Raw genomic sequence first — 16,635 nt, forward strand, 5'->3', positions numbered from 1 at the left:
TTTTTTTCTTATTTTTTTTAAATGTCTAAATACATTTCTTTCTTTTTTTTTATCTCCTACACCCAAAGCTCTGTACATTTGGTTTGGTTTTTTTTCTGTTCTGAAAACAAACAAAAACAAAAAGGAATTTCTGGTGGCAAGGAGAGGAGGAATAGAATAGAATAGAACAGCCTCCCTCACTGACAAGATAATAGTGCAGATGCCCCACAGGAAAAGCACCCACGCCCGCTTTGCTAGAGGATGGTTCACGTTTGGATGGTCTGAACCCTCTTGTCTCAGAGTCCACAAGGAAGGAAGCGGGTGCTGAGTCCTGATAGTCCTCATCCCATCTTCAGCCGGCCTGAAAACACGACTAACTTTTCTCTGATGGGGGGAAATAGAAAACAACGGTGGTGAGAGAAGAAGACGTGCAATGAGAGATGAGTGCCTGATGGTTCTGAATGCCAGCACAGAAAGCATGTCAATGTGAGAGAGAGAGCACATATATAACCTGAATTCCAGCAACTACATAGAGCCAGAGGTCATCAACCCACAGCAGCCAATTCACACAGTGCCACAGAAATCCCAGAGGAAGACTGGAATCATTTCACACATTCAGAAATCTCTGTTTGGGAGTTTACATCGATTCAGCCTTCTCAAAAGAGAAGCTGCACATCCTTAGATGGAGATGTGGGTAAGACAAGCTCCTCCGCACTTGTGAGATTCAATGGATTCATCTGGGCTTTCATGGAACCAGCACCTTGTTAGAGATGCTGAAGCAGATGAACCCCTTTTCTGTGTGTGTATAAAACATCAATAACAGACTGTGTACTCTTTGGTTAATGCCTGATGTCAGTGTGCTGCACGTTACCCATTCTGGAAGGTCATACCTGAGTGCTCTCCTGTGGAGGCTGACCCAGCCAGCCCTTGGCGACGGAGAATGATGTAGTCTTCCTCAACCTCCTGAAAAACAAAGCGAAACAGGAGAGTGGACTGGAATCATTCTTGTTCCTACAGTGACCCACACTGGATCTCAAGACCTCCATCCAGCCTTCCTCAAAACTGAACATTTTCTAAAACAAAGCCTAAGAAATACGAAAACCGTGGACAGTGCAAATAGAAATACAGTACCTTTAACTTTTCAAGGTCATTCTCTATCTTCTGAATATACTGCATCATCTGCGCGTGTGACTCTATAGACCAGAAGGGAGGGTTTGCTACAACTGTGCAGGGCTCTTCCACTCCTCCCCAGCGGGTAACCATCATCTCCTCTGCAAATGGGGAGCTCCCTCCATCCGACTGCGTGTCCCGTGGGGAGAGGGGCTGCTGCTGTGCAGAGTCCAAAGAGGTGCGACCACCTGCAGCACCCTGGAGAACCAGAGACGACACCTCCTCATCCGTGGAGCTCTCCTGCACTGCTTCATATCCATCAAGGATCAAATAATTTCCTGTTAAGAGAACAGCTTTTTACTCACACCTCCGTGCCATCATCACCAAGAACCGCTGAACTGTGGACAGTTTAAGCAGACTTTAAGGAAGACAAGTGGGGAGAGGCCCATCTCTTGAGACATTTTCTAACAGATGAAAGAAAGCATTTGTGAATGCTATGCAGAACAGTGATTACATTAGACCAGACTAGCTTGGTTCTGAGCTGAGCTCTGCAGATCACAGCTGGTTTGGGGACCACAGCCAGACAATGACGTGACCAGACGAGCTCATCACCTCCCCACAGCTCCCCACTTCCAGCCTGAAAACCCTTCACACATACTCATGGCACCCGCCAACCCAAACCATTCCATTTCTGACCTGCACTGAGCACATTTGTAGGTAGTTTAGCTTTAAAACCCAGCTTGCTGAAAATACATTAAAAAATAATGCAATTACAGACAGAAATGCATCCACAAACTGTACCCAGCAATTACATTAAATAATTTCTCTGCAGCATTACAGCAAAACTTGCACGTGAAAGCAGAACTGACTGCAAACAGGTCAGTCTGATTTCGATGTCCCTACACAGTTAAGAAAGTAAAGAGTGTGAGTGGTGACAAGTAATTCGATGCTTTGAGTTGTTGGCTCACCTTTAATAATTTAAAGCGTTGCTGTAATTCAGGGAAAGGCGAATGATTTTCAATGCACACTTGGAAGGCAGCATTTGGACAGTCACAAATTGGCTTATGAAGAATCCAATTTTTAAATAAAAGCATATTCTCAGATAAGAGATAGGGAATCTACTACCTGTGAGTGCCTCCTTACACCACGGCACGCATAGGAGAAGCTCGTGTGCTAAATTTAGTGCAGGGTCACCACTTTGGCTGATCAAAATCACAGGACTTTCCAAATGCAAAGTGTGCAAAGTCCCATGAAGGTGCTTACAACTGCTGCCTTCGAGCTGCCTTTCTGCTGAGTTAACAGCTCCACAACCTTCTTGAAGAGAGAGGTTTGGAGATGCTCAGGCAACTGCCAAATATAGCATATATAACAACGGAAATAATAATAAGCTTTTAAGAGCTTCAGACTGGGGGTGAGGTCACTGGAGACAATTGCAGTGCCAAGCTGAACTGCAAGTTTCTCTTAAGCTCAATCAGGAGAAGCCAAAACGCAATAGCTACAAAATAGGTGAGCCACGGCTCTGTGTATGGACTACAGCAACGCTTTGCCTGCAGGGAAAGTATTTTTCCTACAGGTTCCAGCCGTCAGCTGAGAGATAACACGGTCCAGTGGCAACAGCAATCAAGAGCTTGCATTGTGCCCAGGCCTCTGTAAATACAGTTTGTCACAGTGTATTAACCCCACAGGAATTTAGTTTCTTCTTTCATAAGGTAGAAAATTCATTAGGTACGTGTTTGCTCAGCTCTTTTCCGGGCTAAAATGACTGTCAAGGACTAAAGAAATAACTTTAAATAAACGTCCTAAATTGTATCAGCAAGAGAAGCTTCACTAGGAAAACATAACTGCGGTTTTCTTTGGTATTTCCTAATTAAAACTGAGCCCGTGTCTCTAGTATTGAATTGGGAGAGGGTGCCATTCCAAGAAGGAAGGAAATCAGCTCACCTGAGATCCGTATTTGCACATCCTCCTCGTCCTTCCTTTCCATTAGCTCACTTTCAGATGGATTTTCATCACTGTGAGCTTCTCGGGCATCAAAGAAATGCTCCCCACTCTCATCAGCACCCACCCCTTCCAGCTCTGTGGCGGAGACCTCCAGATTCATACCCACGCGGTCCATCGCTAAGCTACTGCTGGGCCTGGGGTCTCTTGCTCCCAGCTGCATGGCATCCCCTGGAGCTGGTGATTCAGCTGAAGTCCGGAGGCCATAATGAGCTGTGGGCTCGTTAGTTCCGCTTCTTGGAAGCGTGGGGTCTGCTCCAGGCTGGTGAAATTTGTTATTGTCGGAGTGCTGAAGTCCAAGCTCACTTCCACCCTCTGTCTGAGCCTCCTGAGAGACGGTCCTGAACCTGGGAAAGCGTTGCCGGTCCTCAAGGGTCCCCTTCTCAGCAAAGCCAAGCTGTTGGACCAACAGCTTTTTCAGCAAGTCCACTGCAAGTAGAGATAACGTTGGCAAAGCTTCACAGACCGTGTCTTCCATAACAGTGATCAAACTAGACATAAAAGCCCCTCCTTTCAAATGAGAGATCTCAGAGCAGCCAGCCCTCTCATTGCTCTCAGGAGGAAAGACAGGGGTGAAAATAAATACAAAGGTCTTTTGAAGCTCTTATTCCACATTTCACCTTACAAGGAAAGGTAAACACATCAGTCCAAGCTTCACCTTGCTTGGAACAAGCAGAGAAATCATCTACTGATGCTGCCCAGTGAGCTGGAGGGCAGGTGAGTGCCTGGGTGCTACCCCCCTCCAAATGAGCTAAAATACAAAAGGCAGTAAAGGGGGACCCCAATTTAGAAGTAGCACATTAAGTATGTTCCATTAGGTTTGGAAATGACAGATGCAAAAGTTTCCTTCCAATTTCATGTAAATTTATTCTTATCTGAACTTCAACCCACATCCCTTTAGCTCTCAAATTATCCCAACCAAACACTTCATATTAAGGACACGTTGTTCAGTGCAAAAATATGACGTTGCTAAGAGTGCAAGTATAGTGTTCTTTCTTATCATGTAATGCTCACGTAACACCCAAGAAAATCCATGGGCTCACACAGCAGTCCCTCAGCTAAGGGGAAGGCTCTTGTCTTGACCCACTGCTGCTGCCAGAGTGATGCTGTCAGATGCCCTACTGCATCGGCACAGCCAAGAGATGCTGGGTCACTAATAGAACCTTAACACACCCCATGGACTGAGACCCTCTTATTGCTGGTCTCCGTAAAGGCGTACCAAGAACATCTGTACGGCATTCAAAATTAGAAAAGGACTCTGAATCCTAGAAAATGGATCAAAAGATCTGAGGGAAACTATTAAACTGCAGAAGACTGTAATTACTTGGAGAGAGAAAAGGGAACTGAGGCCAAGGATATGAATGCTCTGCATTCTAGTGACAGCAAATGACCCACAAAGAAGCAGTACAGAGTATTCCCTTCAAGTGCAATTCAGGGACTGTGTGCCCACTTCTGAATTGCCAGGGAGAGATGCACGGATTAATGATTTCATTCAAATTTTAGGCAGATATATTTAGAAATGCAAGGAATTTGAATGCTGGGTCTGATCAACGCAGCCCCGCGTTCTTCCTCTGAATAAAGGTAGATCACAGAACAGAGGAAATGCTTGAGAACCTTCTAAAAACTATTTTACAGCATTATCTGTTCATCAGAACAACCTGCTTTCAGCACAGACAAGTACCAACCTGATCGCACCCAGCCAGCTCCCAAATGCTCTGACAATCTGAATCTAGACTTCGCCTTGCACATGTAAAACATCCAACCTCATCTGCATCACTTTGCAAAAGAAATAAGCCGCATCACAGCCTGCTACTCAGGCAACCCCTTCTGTTCTGCACCCCTGGTGCTGTGAATGCAAGTCCATGGGGTAACTGCAATGGCTATGAGAAATCTGCTGACTGGCAATGACATTTTACAGCACTGCACTGAGCTCTGCAATGTGATTTTGTCATCAAAGCACTTGGTGGATGATAAGTAACAATTCATGATTACCCTCATTTTAGACACAGAAAAACAACTGCAAAGCAATGAGATGCCAGTGGCTGGATGGAGCGGTGTATGAATTCAGAGCTCAGAATTCCTCCATGTCACATCCACTTTGTTTTGCTATGCTGTCATCTACAGCACAGACAAAAAACTTTACTTAATAGAAACGGGCATTAAAACTATTTTAGCTCATTGATTCAGAAGGTCGACCTCACAATTTCCATCACCAAAGCAAGGCTCACAGGCACTTACGGTTCCTTAACGCATCCAATGCCCACTGCCCTCCTGATACCAAAGGTAAATTGGTGGCTGTGTGTTCATAGCACGGAGAAGACTCCTTCATGGCCAGGTCTGCCTGTTGCACTTTATCAAACTGCCTCTCTGCCACGAGAAGACTTTCCACCTCGGACTTTTCAGACATGGTGGGTGAAGTCTGAGCATTCAGTATCAATGGAGAGTCTAGGCCCAGATCTTTGTCTAGAAAACAGAAAACATGAGTTCAGGTTAAACAGCTGTGTCAAATTTGATGTTAAACTGCAGAAGATTCTACTTCTCGTAATCTCTGAAAACACTAAAAAACAGTTCTTGAGTGCAGCCTTGGTAAAAGGCTGTTCATTTCCAGGGAGAAAAACAACCTTTATCGGTATCTTGTAATAGCAACAGTAAGAGGTATGTTTCAAGGAGCTCCAGCATCATCTCTTTACATATGACTTGTTTCCTTCCACAAATAAGTGTTACCAGAAGAGCCCCAGGACACAAGGAACACAAGGACCCTCTGCACTCTGTGCATCAATTGTACTGACAGCCTTTACCTGGAGCACTGCGTTACCTGGGCTTTGTAGGCTACTGGCAGGAATGTCATGCTGGTCTTTGAGCTTCTGCTGTTCTTCTTCTTCACGCTCTTCTCTGCAGGGAAGAAAGAAACAACATGTACTTTTAGTCACCTGTATGTGAATGCTGCATGCCAATCACTGCTTTGGTTGACATAAGATGGGATGCTGGAGAAAGAAAAGCAGCCCTTTCTCCTCCAGCTGCTGTTACTTACTCGCCAGGTCCCGACTGTGGTAATGGAATCACTCTTCTGCTACTCTCCATTTTCACATTCCCTGCCATCTGAGCTATAAGGTCCTGCCATCTGCATAAAAACATCACATAAAAACATGTAAGATGTGAAGCATAACGGATACTGCTCCATTTAGCACTTTTAAAATCCAGCTAATATAATTACTGCTTTTCTTATCAACAGAAACGTCTAATCCTGTTGTTCTTATAAATCCTGTTACAGTCAGTGCCTCTGTAATACCTTGCAGCCACAAGTGCAGCAGCACAGCACAACGCTCACCTCACCAGGATGCTCCAGCAGAAGGAAATGAATGACAGGACCTTAGCAGGAGCTGTCGACTTATACTTATGTATAAATATAAATGCAAGCATTATGTAACCTTTCACGTTGCACTGATTAGTTTAATACAGCGCACACTACAAAGGCTGCTATGCATCATACAAATAATCTTAGGCAACTCGTGAACACCTGCACAGTTGCTACACACAATCAGATACAAAAGCTCTGTCATGTACAACGAGTCAAGCTGCAGATGGAACTGAACCAATTACTTACACGTTCTTTTCTGAAACTGTCTGTGCCACCAGCTCGTAAATGTGAGCACCGTTTTCTGACATGGAGATGACGAAGAAAGCTTTGTTATCTGGAGCAACACAAAGAGGGAAGCATTTAATCACACGCCTCATTCTGTACAGCATCCTGACATTCCTAGAACTGGACATAACCCCCATTCAGAAGCAGTAAAAGAACAGACCATGAAATAACCGTTCAGTGGTACTGAACACAGAGAGAAGTCTTTACCTGACCAGGAAATCTGACTATTAGCCCTGAAAGAAAAGAGCAATTTTTGCCTAAGCTACTTTGAAACCACTTTTCCCTCATAGTGATTTTCATTTCTAGGGAACCTCTCATCTAATAAAACCACACTACTTGAACACAGAAGTCTATTTATAACTCAAGCCATGCCTAAAAAGGTTATTATCAATGCAGAGAAGTTAAACAGCTCACGCAGTGCTACTGAACAAGATGTTGGACAACCAAGAATTAAGCCTACGCATTTTTCCATGTTCTACTCTGGAACACTCCACAAAAAAGCCTCTCCTTGATGATCTAATCCCCATTTCTGGTGTCCTCCTTTGCTTTCGCAGTTGGTTACACTGACCTGTTGCCACCTGACGAACCAGAACAGTGTTCAGTTTGATGATAGGACTGAAGGTGTGCTTGCTATCAGCTGTCGACGCCAAGATTTTACTGTGACACTTCAAGACCAGCTTATCATCTTGTTTCTGCAACAGCACCAGAATGTCCTCCAAGAGCAGAGTGTAGAGATCTGCACAGGGCACAAAAGAACCCAGAACGAGTTAAAGATTCATGGTTTTCTATCACACCCCTGCAGAAAGAAAAAAGGCTGCGTTTTTGATTACTCATGCAGAGGCACTAATCAGTGCTATGCCATTCTAGGCAAAGCTTGCAAATCTTCCTCATCAAAACTAAAGCAGAGAGCTACAGATGGGATTGGATCATCTCACGACTGACTGCTGTGTCCCTGCATGGCCTTAATGACACTCCAGCACATTTCAGAATTGACAAGAATGATTTAATCAGCTTTGAGAAACACATACACATCATTATAGGTGGCAGCACGAATTGTAATTGGAAACTGCAGAAGTGCTTTCTCTCTCCCTCCCTCTCAGCAAGAACACACAAACTCAACCCCACATCAGCTGACAAGGAGGACTCACCGATAGTTTTGTCACGATTAACCTTCCAAGTCAGAGGTCCTTCGTGAAGCATTTTTCTCTTGGTGAGATCCAAGTTCTGTCAGAAGGAGGAAGAAAAAAAACAGAAGTAGCACTATGAAATGTCTTGGAAAGCAAGCAGTAGTAAAGCACGAGTGTCAGGGGGGAAGGCAACCCATAGGTGCTCCAGTTTGAGCAGCTAAACCCAGTGTGGAAAAAGAACCACTGAGTGAGAACAAGGCACCCCTGTACACCAAAATCTTGTAAAGAGGTGTCTGTTGTCACTCTTCCTCATTCATTTAATGATGCTTGAGGTGACTACATGGAGAATTTCCCTTCAAAGTAAAGTTTTTAAGGCACTAGAATGTCACCTGATTTCTAGGAGTTTTTGCAATAGCCCATACAAAGTCTGCAGCTCCAGTATTACAACTGGTTAATGCTTCAGCACCCTATTTGCAAGTCAAGTATGCCTCCGAATGACATACTGATATAAAAAGCATTCCAATGATCTGATGGACTTTATAATGTCAATGGATTCTTCAGTCATTTCAGTGCTTGTGACATTTAGATCTGCAGGCAAGTAGAAGTGACAATTTTCACAAGTCATTCCTTCCAAGTCTCAGTCTACAATCAATAACAGCAAGCTTTCATAACTGCCAGTAAGTTCTTCATTTCCTAACTCAATGCTTGTGGGGTTTATTTGTGGAAGATTACAGGATATAGCTTTATAGACAAATCATCACATAAAGATTCCTTTGAATACACACTGACTTTGGAGAATATAAAGGAGTGATAAATAAACAACACAGAACCCATAAGTGGGACTGGCACCGATGGTGGTCAAAGTATCAAATCATCACCATCAACTTGGTATCTAACTAAGCTTACAAGCTACACCAGCACTCCTATGTGCAGAACCACATTGTTACATCCATGGAGATCTAAAGATTTCTCTCCAAAGGCCATTTGATTGCACATCCAAAAAAGTAATAGAGCCACAAATGGAGCAACAGTGCTACAATAATGATGCACAGAGCAATTGTTTCTGTGCTGCCACTTACCCTGAACTCATCCATCATGGGATCCTCAGACTGCTTTAAGTAGGACAGGTCAAGACGACGCTGATAATCTTCCAGATGCTGCAAAAACAAACCAAAGCAACCATTGAAAATGGTCAGTTTGATTAACAGAACTCACTAGAGTCATAGAGCAGGCAGTCGTGAGTATTTCCGAGTTCCCAAATGCCTGGGATTCCTGCTCTCATAGCAATGCTTGTGCCACAGAGCACCTTTAAGCACAATATATGGTCACTTGTGTAGAGATTCCAGCCATGTTACACAGCCTGTTTCCCCTTCACCTCCCTCTCTTCACCACTGGTGCTAACCCAGTTCAGCTCCCACCTGCTTGTTCTCTGATTCCTTGACAGCCTGGTTCACGTGGTTAAGGACTTGACGGCAATGATCTGCTGCTTTCTTCACTTTCTCCTTCTCTTCAGGCAGTTCTGCATGAGAACAGGGAAATGCAATAACTCTCTGATAAAGGCCACAAATGTGCTCCTTGCTGTCCACAAACTAGTCTCAAAAACCATCCTCCTGCTACAGCAACAGCACACAGCAGTTACCTTTCCAGCCACCCTCCAGATCATACACAGACACAGGTGAGCCCCATCAATTCTCACCAACACAAGCCACATTACACATGTAGTTAACTGACAAATAAGCAAGTTCATCAAGGATAATGGAGTGTCACTTTCTTAACTATGATTAGAGTGACTTATAAATAGAGTATCTATTTTGCTAGTAATTAAATTACACCACAACAGTTATCTGCTAGGAAACCTGAAAAGGCATTTCATGGCATTATGAGCCCTTTCTGTCTGTTACACAGGAAATGACTTCCAGTGTGGCACACAGCAGAAATCTTGACCTTACAAAAAAAAAACCCCACAACAATCAATTTGTTCTGCATTATCTGCCCTTTGTTCTTCAGAACACGCTGATACGCATCAGCCTCAGCGTTGCCTGATTTTTGCTTAGATTCTGATACTTTTATCTTTTACTTCCTTGCTCAGAATTATGTCCAACATCCATCCACGCTCGTTTAAGTAACTGCATAACTTGATGAGCTTTTATTAGATTCCTCGCTCTTCACATTTTTATGCCGGCAATGGACAACCAGGGATTTCTGCTATTGGAAGATCTTATTCTTTTTCTCTCTCTCAAGTGCATCTACATGGAAATTGGAATTCATTCAAATGTGTTTTCTCTTAATAGCCTGATTAGCTACCTTAGTGTGCTAAAGAAGAAAGAAAAAATACGTTTTTTCAGTGCACATTTATTACTGAAAATCAATTTACTGAAACAAATGAAGTATCGTCTTCAGTGACTGAATTCTTTCCAGTTATTTCCTTCCAAACTGTAAAAAGGAGTTAAATATGCCTATAAAATTACAGAGAGAACAAGCCTGCTAATGACTACCCAAAAACAACAGCACAGAGACAACCTGCCTCACTGTCAGCTCTAGTTTTAGTTTATCAGAACATGAATAAGGAAGAGTTAAATGATACTCGCTCTTTTTCCTCTGTTCGTCTCTTGAATGCAATTCCAGCTACTGGCATTGTTGTGTACTCATGTACCATTGGGAATGTGAGGGTGCAGAGGAAACACTTCCTTCAGTTTAGCTGTCACAATAATTGAAAGCAGGTAATCATAGTAACAGTGTTAAATTAAGAAGCAGCCCAAGAACGGGAGGAGAGGAAGAAGACTGTCAGGAATTCCAGCCTTCAGAAACTATCAGCAAATCAAAGTGCTTTGTCAGTAACTTTATGAGTAGAGTGGTTTCATCTTCAAAACTTCAGCTTCCACCCCTCAGACTTTTCAAGGCTGCATTTAAATGATGACAAATCTAACCCAACACACGCTGCCATTCACCCATTCCAAACTCAATCCCCCTCCTGCCCTTCTGATTTTTCATGAGAAGGAAAATGCAATGAAATCCCATTTGCTTAGCAAACCTGCTGAGACACAAGCACCAACCACTGGCTACGTGGTGGAAATGCTTTACCTGTGTACTTGGCAATGTTATCCAGCAGAAGGGGGTACTTTGTCAGCCTCTGCATCTCTGTTGGAATGATATCCTTCAGCTGCAGGCGGCGACACAGGGGATTACTCTCAGCATCCTAAAATTAAACAGCACAATAAGTACGTTTGTCATTTTTATTAGGACTATAATTACCTGAACGTGTAACATCTATTCATCACATAAACGTCTATTACTTCACTTTCTGGTAATTAAATACAAGACAAGAAATGCCAAGATCTATCATTCAGACAATACATCCCTTCTCCATTTGCAATTACGTACAGGAAGGGCTCACAAAGCAGTGGCTTCCTTCCCTCATTACTGCACAGAGGCCTGGCACCATCTCCAATCAATCTCAGTCACTGCCACACAGGGAAGATATCAGTTCAGCTCTTCATGCTATAGCAAAAACTACAGTACATTTTTCAAAATAACATCAACCTTTGTATTACTGCAGTTCTTCCCAGCTGGTGGTAATGAAGATAATGTTCTCCTCTCCAAATGCCAGAAGTATTCAAGCCCCTTTCCTGGTGGGCAGAATAGGTTTACAGTATCTGTCTTCTGACTTTGGAATGCATCAAAATTGCACTGCTATAAGCAGTTTTTCCTCACAGAAGTACTTATCCTTGGGAAACAGCCACCCAAGTGAGATGTGATGCTGCCTGGGGCAACATGTGCTTTCCTTCATTCCAGCAGGGCATTGTGTATCGTAATCTGAAGACAATGCGAAGTGCAATCTCATTAACTGTAACAACTTAATCTAAAGCCCTTCACTATCCCACACCAGCAGCTCAAAGCCATGCATAAAATTCACCTGCACAAAAGTCTGGAAACGAGAGTCCTTCTTCTGACGGGACTTTATGACCTCTAGAGCAAAGGGCTGGTTACTGCAGAACGTGGCAGTGGCGTGTTTCAGCTTCTCCTCTGCTGCTCCACTGAACTGTGCCAGAAAGTCATGAAAGTCAAAATTAGACAGACCCAACTTCAGCATGAGCTGCTGTTAACAGATATAAAGCCACTAGCACCGCTGGTCTCAGAAAGGAAGGGAGGAATAGTAGCAAAAAGGAGGAAGAGGGGAGACCTACAATGGTCATCAAATCATGTCATTGATGGCATTATCCAAATACCCCTTTAATGCAGACAGCCTGGGGATATCAACCACCTTGGTAGGAAGCCTAATGCCCGGCCTGAACCTCCCATGGCACAGCTTCCTGCCATTCATTTGTGTTTTATATCTAAGAAGTTGCTTCCATGGAATACAGTATCTTAAACATTCTGTTTTTAAGTCTTTGTTCGTCCAGCCTATTTAGAAGCCCTGCTATGTGTAAAACCCTACAGCTCTTCTGCCACCACTCCCAGCATTCCCAGTTCCCTCTACAAATGCACTGCAGATTCAGGGAGATAATACAGCCACTCGCTATAGGCTGTAAGAGAAGTGCAAAAACAGCATTTGGATGAATGATCAGTGATTATTTACCAGACTCTGGGCAGCAAAGCCAAGACCAAAGGGGCTGCTCCCTCCAGGATTAGCCATGCTTAAGGACAAGAATATAACATAGAAACACAGAAACATGGCTGGGGAAAACAACAGCCTTGAGCAGAGCTGAGAAATGTGCCGCAGATGACAGACAGATCCACTGTCACTGCAACTCTTCCCCATCCCTACTGCCCAATTGGCAATGCAGCAAAACCAACTGCTGAAAATACTCACTCTGGAGAATGAGATTTTAGTTTAATATTTGTGTTTTAGCCACTTAACCAGCCACCAGTCAGGGACATGTAACGATCACACTTGTAATGTCTAGCTTGCTTTAGCTTGTTCAAAAACGAATGCACAAGCTATTTTTCGCTCTTCACAACACACAGGGGAGAACTAGAAGAGGATTTTTCACTACCAGCCACATCTGATTTTCATTTTCCTCCCTTTTTTTTCTGGGATACTAAGAAATGGCAGGATTACAAAAATATAAATCACAAGAGACTTCCGCATGAACGCCTGAAAAGAAGAAGCAGATCAATCTTCAATCCCATATTAAGCAGGCTTGAAAACAAACAACACAACAGGAGACTCCCAGGAGAGGCTAAAGAAAAAAAGCCAAAGAGATTTTCACTCCTGCTCCCATCAGTTGGATCTCAAATTTGAAACAAAGCCTGCAAATAGCGCTATCAGTTTGAAGAGACTCAGCTATGCAAATTCTATAACTGGAAATCATGATTTTCGAATATCTTTAACTGTATCAAAAGTGATGCGAGGCTTGTTTCAATATTAGCGCAGTAAATTGAGCTATTACATCCTGCTCTCGTTTTACACCTTCAAAGCTATGTTTCTATTTTACCAATGCATCAAAAGGAACGTTTTCTTCTTCTTTTCTAGACCTCTTGTCAAATGAAAACCCTTTGAGCTGCCTCCGCTTTTCTCTAAACCTCTTCCCCTACCTCTTTGTTGGCTCCACACAAATAACAGCTCTCAGACCTTCAGTTCCCATTAGCTGGGAATTACCTTCATTAACCCCTGACACTATTGGCCATTTTCTGAAACATGTTTTCGAGAAGAAAAATGGAATTTACCCAAGAAAGCAAATCCTCCCCAATTTGGTCAATAACAGAAGTCTCATTCCTTTTCCGGACCGCTTTCATCTGATCATTCAATGCAACTTAGAAACAAAGAAAAAAAAAAAAAGAACATTTTATTAATACAGGTTCTGTGCTTCATTTTCCTTACTTTCAGTTTCTTTTAAAGTAAAACTTCTAAGAAAAGACCAAACTTGCAATGATTTCAATTACATTTAAAAAAGTGTCCTGTGATGCAATGAATTCAGTAGAATATCTAAGAAAATGTCATATCCCTCCTTTGCACTTCTGGCTCTCCTGCCTTTAACTGACCTGCAAGAATCTTTCCAGTCTCGTCTTATATGAGGCTCAACCTCACTGACCTTTTAAAAACCCACGGCTCATTCAGAACACGCTTCAAACCACCTGCCTACAAATTACCACTGATTATTCATTGACAGAGCCAGAAATGTGATTCTGAACAGTCCTTTCTGTAAACAATTAGAAACAGTGACCCTTCAAAACCACCTGCAAGACATCAATCCTTCCATGGCTTTTTCATGTTTTCCTCATCGACGGCTGTAACTTTCTGAACATTACCCTACAAAGGCTATTCATCAAAGCACTGCTGTTTTTGACAAACATGAATGAGCACAACAGTCTGTGTACACTGATGAGCTGAACTACTGAGCACATGTGCTCTTCAAAGTATCTTTGCAAATCAGAAAGGGGAAGACTGTGTGTGGAAAGGGGAAGTGCTGCATGAGGCTGCTTCTTGTTTCAGGATACCTGTGTCAATTTTTCCTCAGATATTTGTACCCTGAATTCCAGCTCAGATTGTGAAGCCAAGAAGCACCTCAGCCACTCTTACCATGAAGCCCCAGGATATCCTCCAGGTTTGAAAAGATCTTCTTTTTATCACTGGAGTTGAGGATCCCTTCCCGGGTGACACGCTGGTAGAAAACGTTATGCAGAACCTTCAGGGTGCGGACGTGAGCTCTCTCAGTGTAAAACAACTCTGAAGAGAGAAAGGCAGGATTATAGCCACTGACTTAAAGAAGTGTGACAATATAGGCTCAAATATGAACTAAATACAAGTCAGAAGTATGAACTTGCAAACACATGCAGGACTAGATTTCAACTTTCTGTTTGGTACTGCATCTCACCATTAATCACTTCTTGCCTCTTGATCTCATAAGGTTTCAGCCCCATCAGCACTTCTCGGCTCACAAGCTGCTGCCAGTTGGGAGGGTCTGTGTCCATATCAAAGTCATACAGCTCATCTTCACTTTGTACATCTGCAAAACCAACGCTGTCCACCCTAAGGAGAAAAAATATGCTGCATCACTCCCACTTTAGGCATGGATACAAGGAAGAAAGAAGAATCAAAGTACACATAGCAGTTGTAAAGCATTACACAAATACGCTCTCCAATAAGCTGTTAGATGTCTGAAGCCACAAGAATGTTAAGCCCTTCACAGAACAACTAAGTGAATATCTGTTCTTGCAGTATTTTCATAAATCTCCTTCTAACATTAGGGCTTATCAAAGGGTTTATCTGCATACTACCTGCTCCACCTGTCCCATGCACAGGTGTTCCATTTCATCCACGTGTTACTTAAGAACACTGGCTCAGAACAATGAACACTGCTGCATTCTACTTCATAACCAACTAAAATGTCAATCAAATCAGTGAAGTTCAAACAGTTTTAAACACACTTACTTGCGAAAAGGCTTTGGTGTCCCCATGTCGACCACTCTGCAAAGAAAGAAAGGAGGTATGAGGGAACCACAGCTTGCAGGCTGCCCACCAACAGCTGTTCTACAGCCACTGCCACATCCTAATCACCAGGGCACCAGTTACCTCTCTGACTCTCCCTCCTCCTCCGGCAAGTTTTCCAAGGGAGATGGGAATTCAAAAGTAGTACTGGGTGTGCGGGGTGTGCCATCCACACACTCATTAGCAGGTGGGGCTTCTCCTGTCTGCTTCGAGCCTGAGAGGGAATGAATAAGAAACATCAAGAATCATATCAAATTAGAGCACGTTTGAGTATATCTTCACAACCTCTTCACAGCCTCTTCACTCACAGCCTCATTCCAACTCAGAGCTAGAACTGACTTTGTAAGCTTGGATAGAAAAATCTCAATTAGGTATGTTTCCAGGCAACACTGATTTGTGCATGCAGACACCTCAGGCTGCTTTCTTTCCTACTGAATGATCCAACAACACCATGACAAAAGCAACCAGACAGTAATTTCTGGCCGTGGTAAGATTTCCTGACTTGATCAAGGACCATGTCTGAAAAGATGACTGAGCACTCAGGAAGATTATGTGTTATGACATAAACACATCTACATTTCTCAGGTTCCTTGCATTAGAAGTGTACTTTCCATATTCTGCTCCCAACACAACTTATAACAGTCCCTCTGCAACAGTATCATCCTAACCTGATTCGCTGTCCTTGTTTCCCTCTGGAGATGAAAAAGGACCCACTGCCAAAGGAGACATTGGGTTGGCAGGTGGGTACGGCGCATCTGTGCCTTCACTGGAGGACCCACTCTGGCGCACCTTGCCCAAATCTGGAGGCTCTGGGCTAACAGAAGGCACTGCAGGGATGTGCTTTTGATGGCGCTGCTTCTGTATCTCCATGGCTCTGCCAACTAAACAAACACAGAGTTGTTACACGGCTGAAAGAGCTTTTAGCTGCTCCCGACAGTCAGAATTAGAAGTATTTCAGGATAGCTACTTAAAACATGTTTTTAAAGACAAATCTTAAGTTAAAGAAGAATGATCTGCTGAGTCTCTTTAGTGCTTTTTATGCATATGTGTGTGTGTATTTTGTTTTGCTTTTAAAAACAGAGTTGAATTGGTTTTCAAACTCATGCTTGGGGTGTATACATTTCCTTGTCTGACATACTTGCACTGCTGTCATGTCGGCTTGGTCTCCTCGGTGGGCCCAAGAGATTAGGAAAGCCTCTCCTCTTTCCTTTTTCATCGCCTTCTTTCTCTTTCTTGATACTTTGCTGCAATAATGTAGAGGACAGAAGAGCAAATCAAACAGGTAACTCACTTTTTCAGGTTCAGTTGTTGACTGAGGCACTGGTTAATTATTTCAAACAGCAGCAGCA

At 43.2% G+C, this 16,635-nt stretch overlaps 1 protein-coding gene across 4 annotated transcripts in view; it reads right to left on the reverse strand.

Moving 5' to 3' along the window:
* ARHGEF12 (Rho guanine nucleotide exchange factor 12) overlaps window positions 1–16,635 on the reverse strand; it is a 56,700-nt gene continuing 40,065 nt past the window's right edge. For all 4 annotated transcript variants that reach the window (XM_015884042.2, XM_015884041.1, XM_015884040.1 and 1 more), the window contains 21 exons: window positions 16,425–16,530; window positions 15,955–16,167; window positions 15,371–15,500; window positions 15,230–15,265; window positions 14,673–14,827; window positions 14,378–14,524; window positions 13,525–13,610; window positions 11,771–11,896; window positions 10,939–11,053; window positions 9,276–9,376; window positions 8,937–9,014; window positions 7,879–7,954; window positions 7,299–7,466; window positions 6,692–6,779; window positions 6,119–6,208; window positions 5,903–5,979; window positions 5,326–5,550; window positions 3,031–3,516; window positions 1,111–1,427; window positions 870–942; window positions 1–363 (listed from right to left, as the gene is read on the reverse strand). In XM_015884042.2, coding sequence (XP_015739528.1) covers window positions 353–363; window positions 870–942; window positions 1,111–1,427; window positions 3,031–3,516; window positions 5,326–5,550; window positions 5,903–5,979; window positions 6,119–6,208; window positions 6,692–6,779; window positions 7,299–7,466; window positions 7,879–7,954; window positions 8,937–9,014; window positions 9,276–9,376; window positions 10,939–11,053; window positions 11,771–11,896; window positions 13,525–13,610; window positions 14,378–14,524; window positions 14,673–14,827; window positions 15,230–15,265; window positions 15,371–15,500; window positions 15,955–16,167; window positions 16,425–16,530 — 2,904 coding nt within the window. In that variant the 3' untranslated portion in view covers window positions 1–352. The remainder of the gene's footprint in view (window positions 364–869; window positions 943–1,110; window positions 1,428–3,030; window positions 3,517–5,325; window positions 5,551–5,902; window positions 5,980–6,118; window positions 6,209–6,691; window positions 6,780–7,298; window positions 7,467–7,878; window positions 7,955–8,936; window positions 9,015–9,275; window positions 9,377–10,938; window positions 11,054–11,770; window positions 11,897–13,524; window positions 13,611–14,377; window positions 14,525–14,672; window positions 14,828–15,229; window positions 15,266–15,370; window positions 15,501–15,954; window positions 16,168–16,424; window positions 16,531–16,635) is intronic.

This window comes from Coturnix japonica, chromosome 24 (assembly GCF_001577835.2).
Source record: "Coturnix japonica isolate 7356 chromosome 24, Coturnix japonica 2.1, whole genome shotgun sequence".
Classification (NCBI taxonomy): Eukaryota; Metazoa; Chordata; class Aves; order Galliformes; family Phasianidae; genus Coturnix; species Coturnix japonica.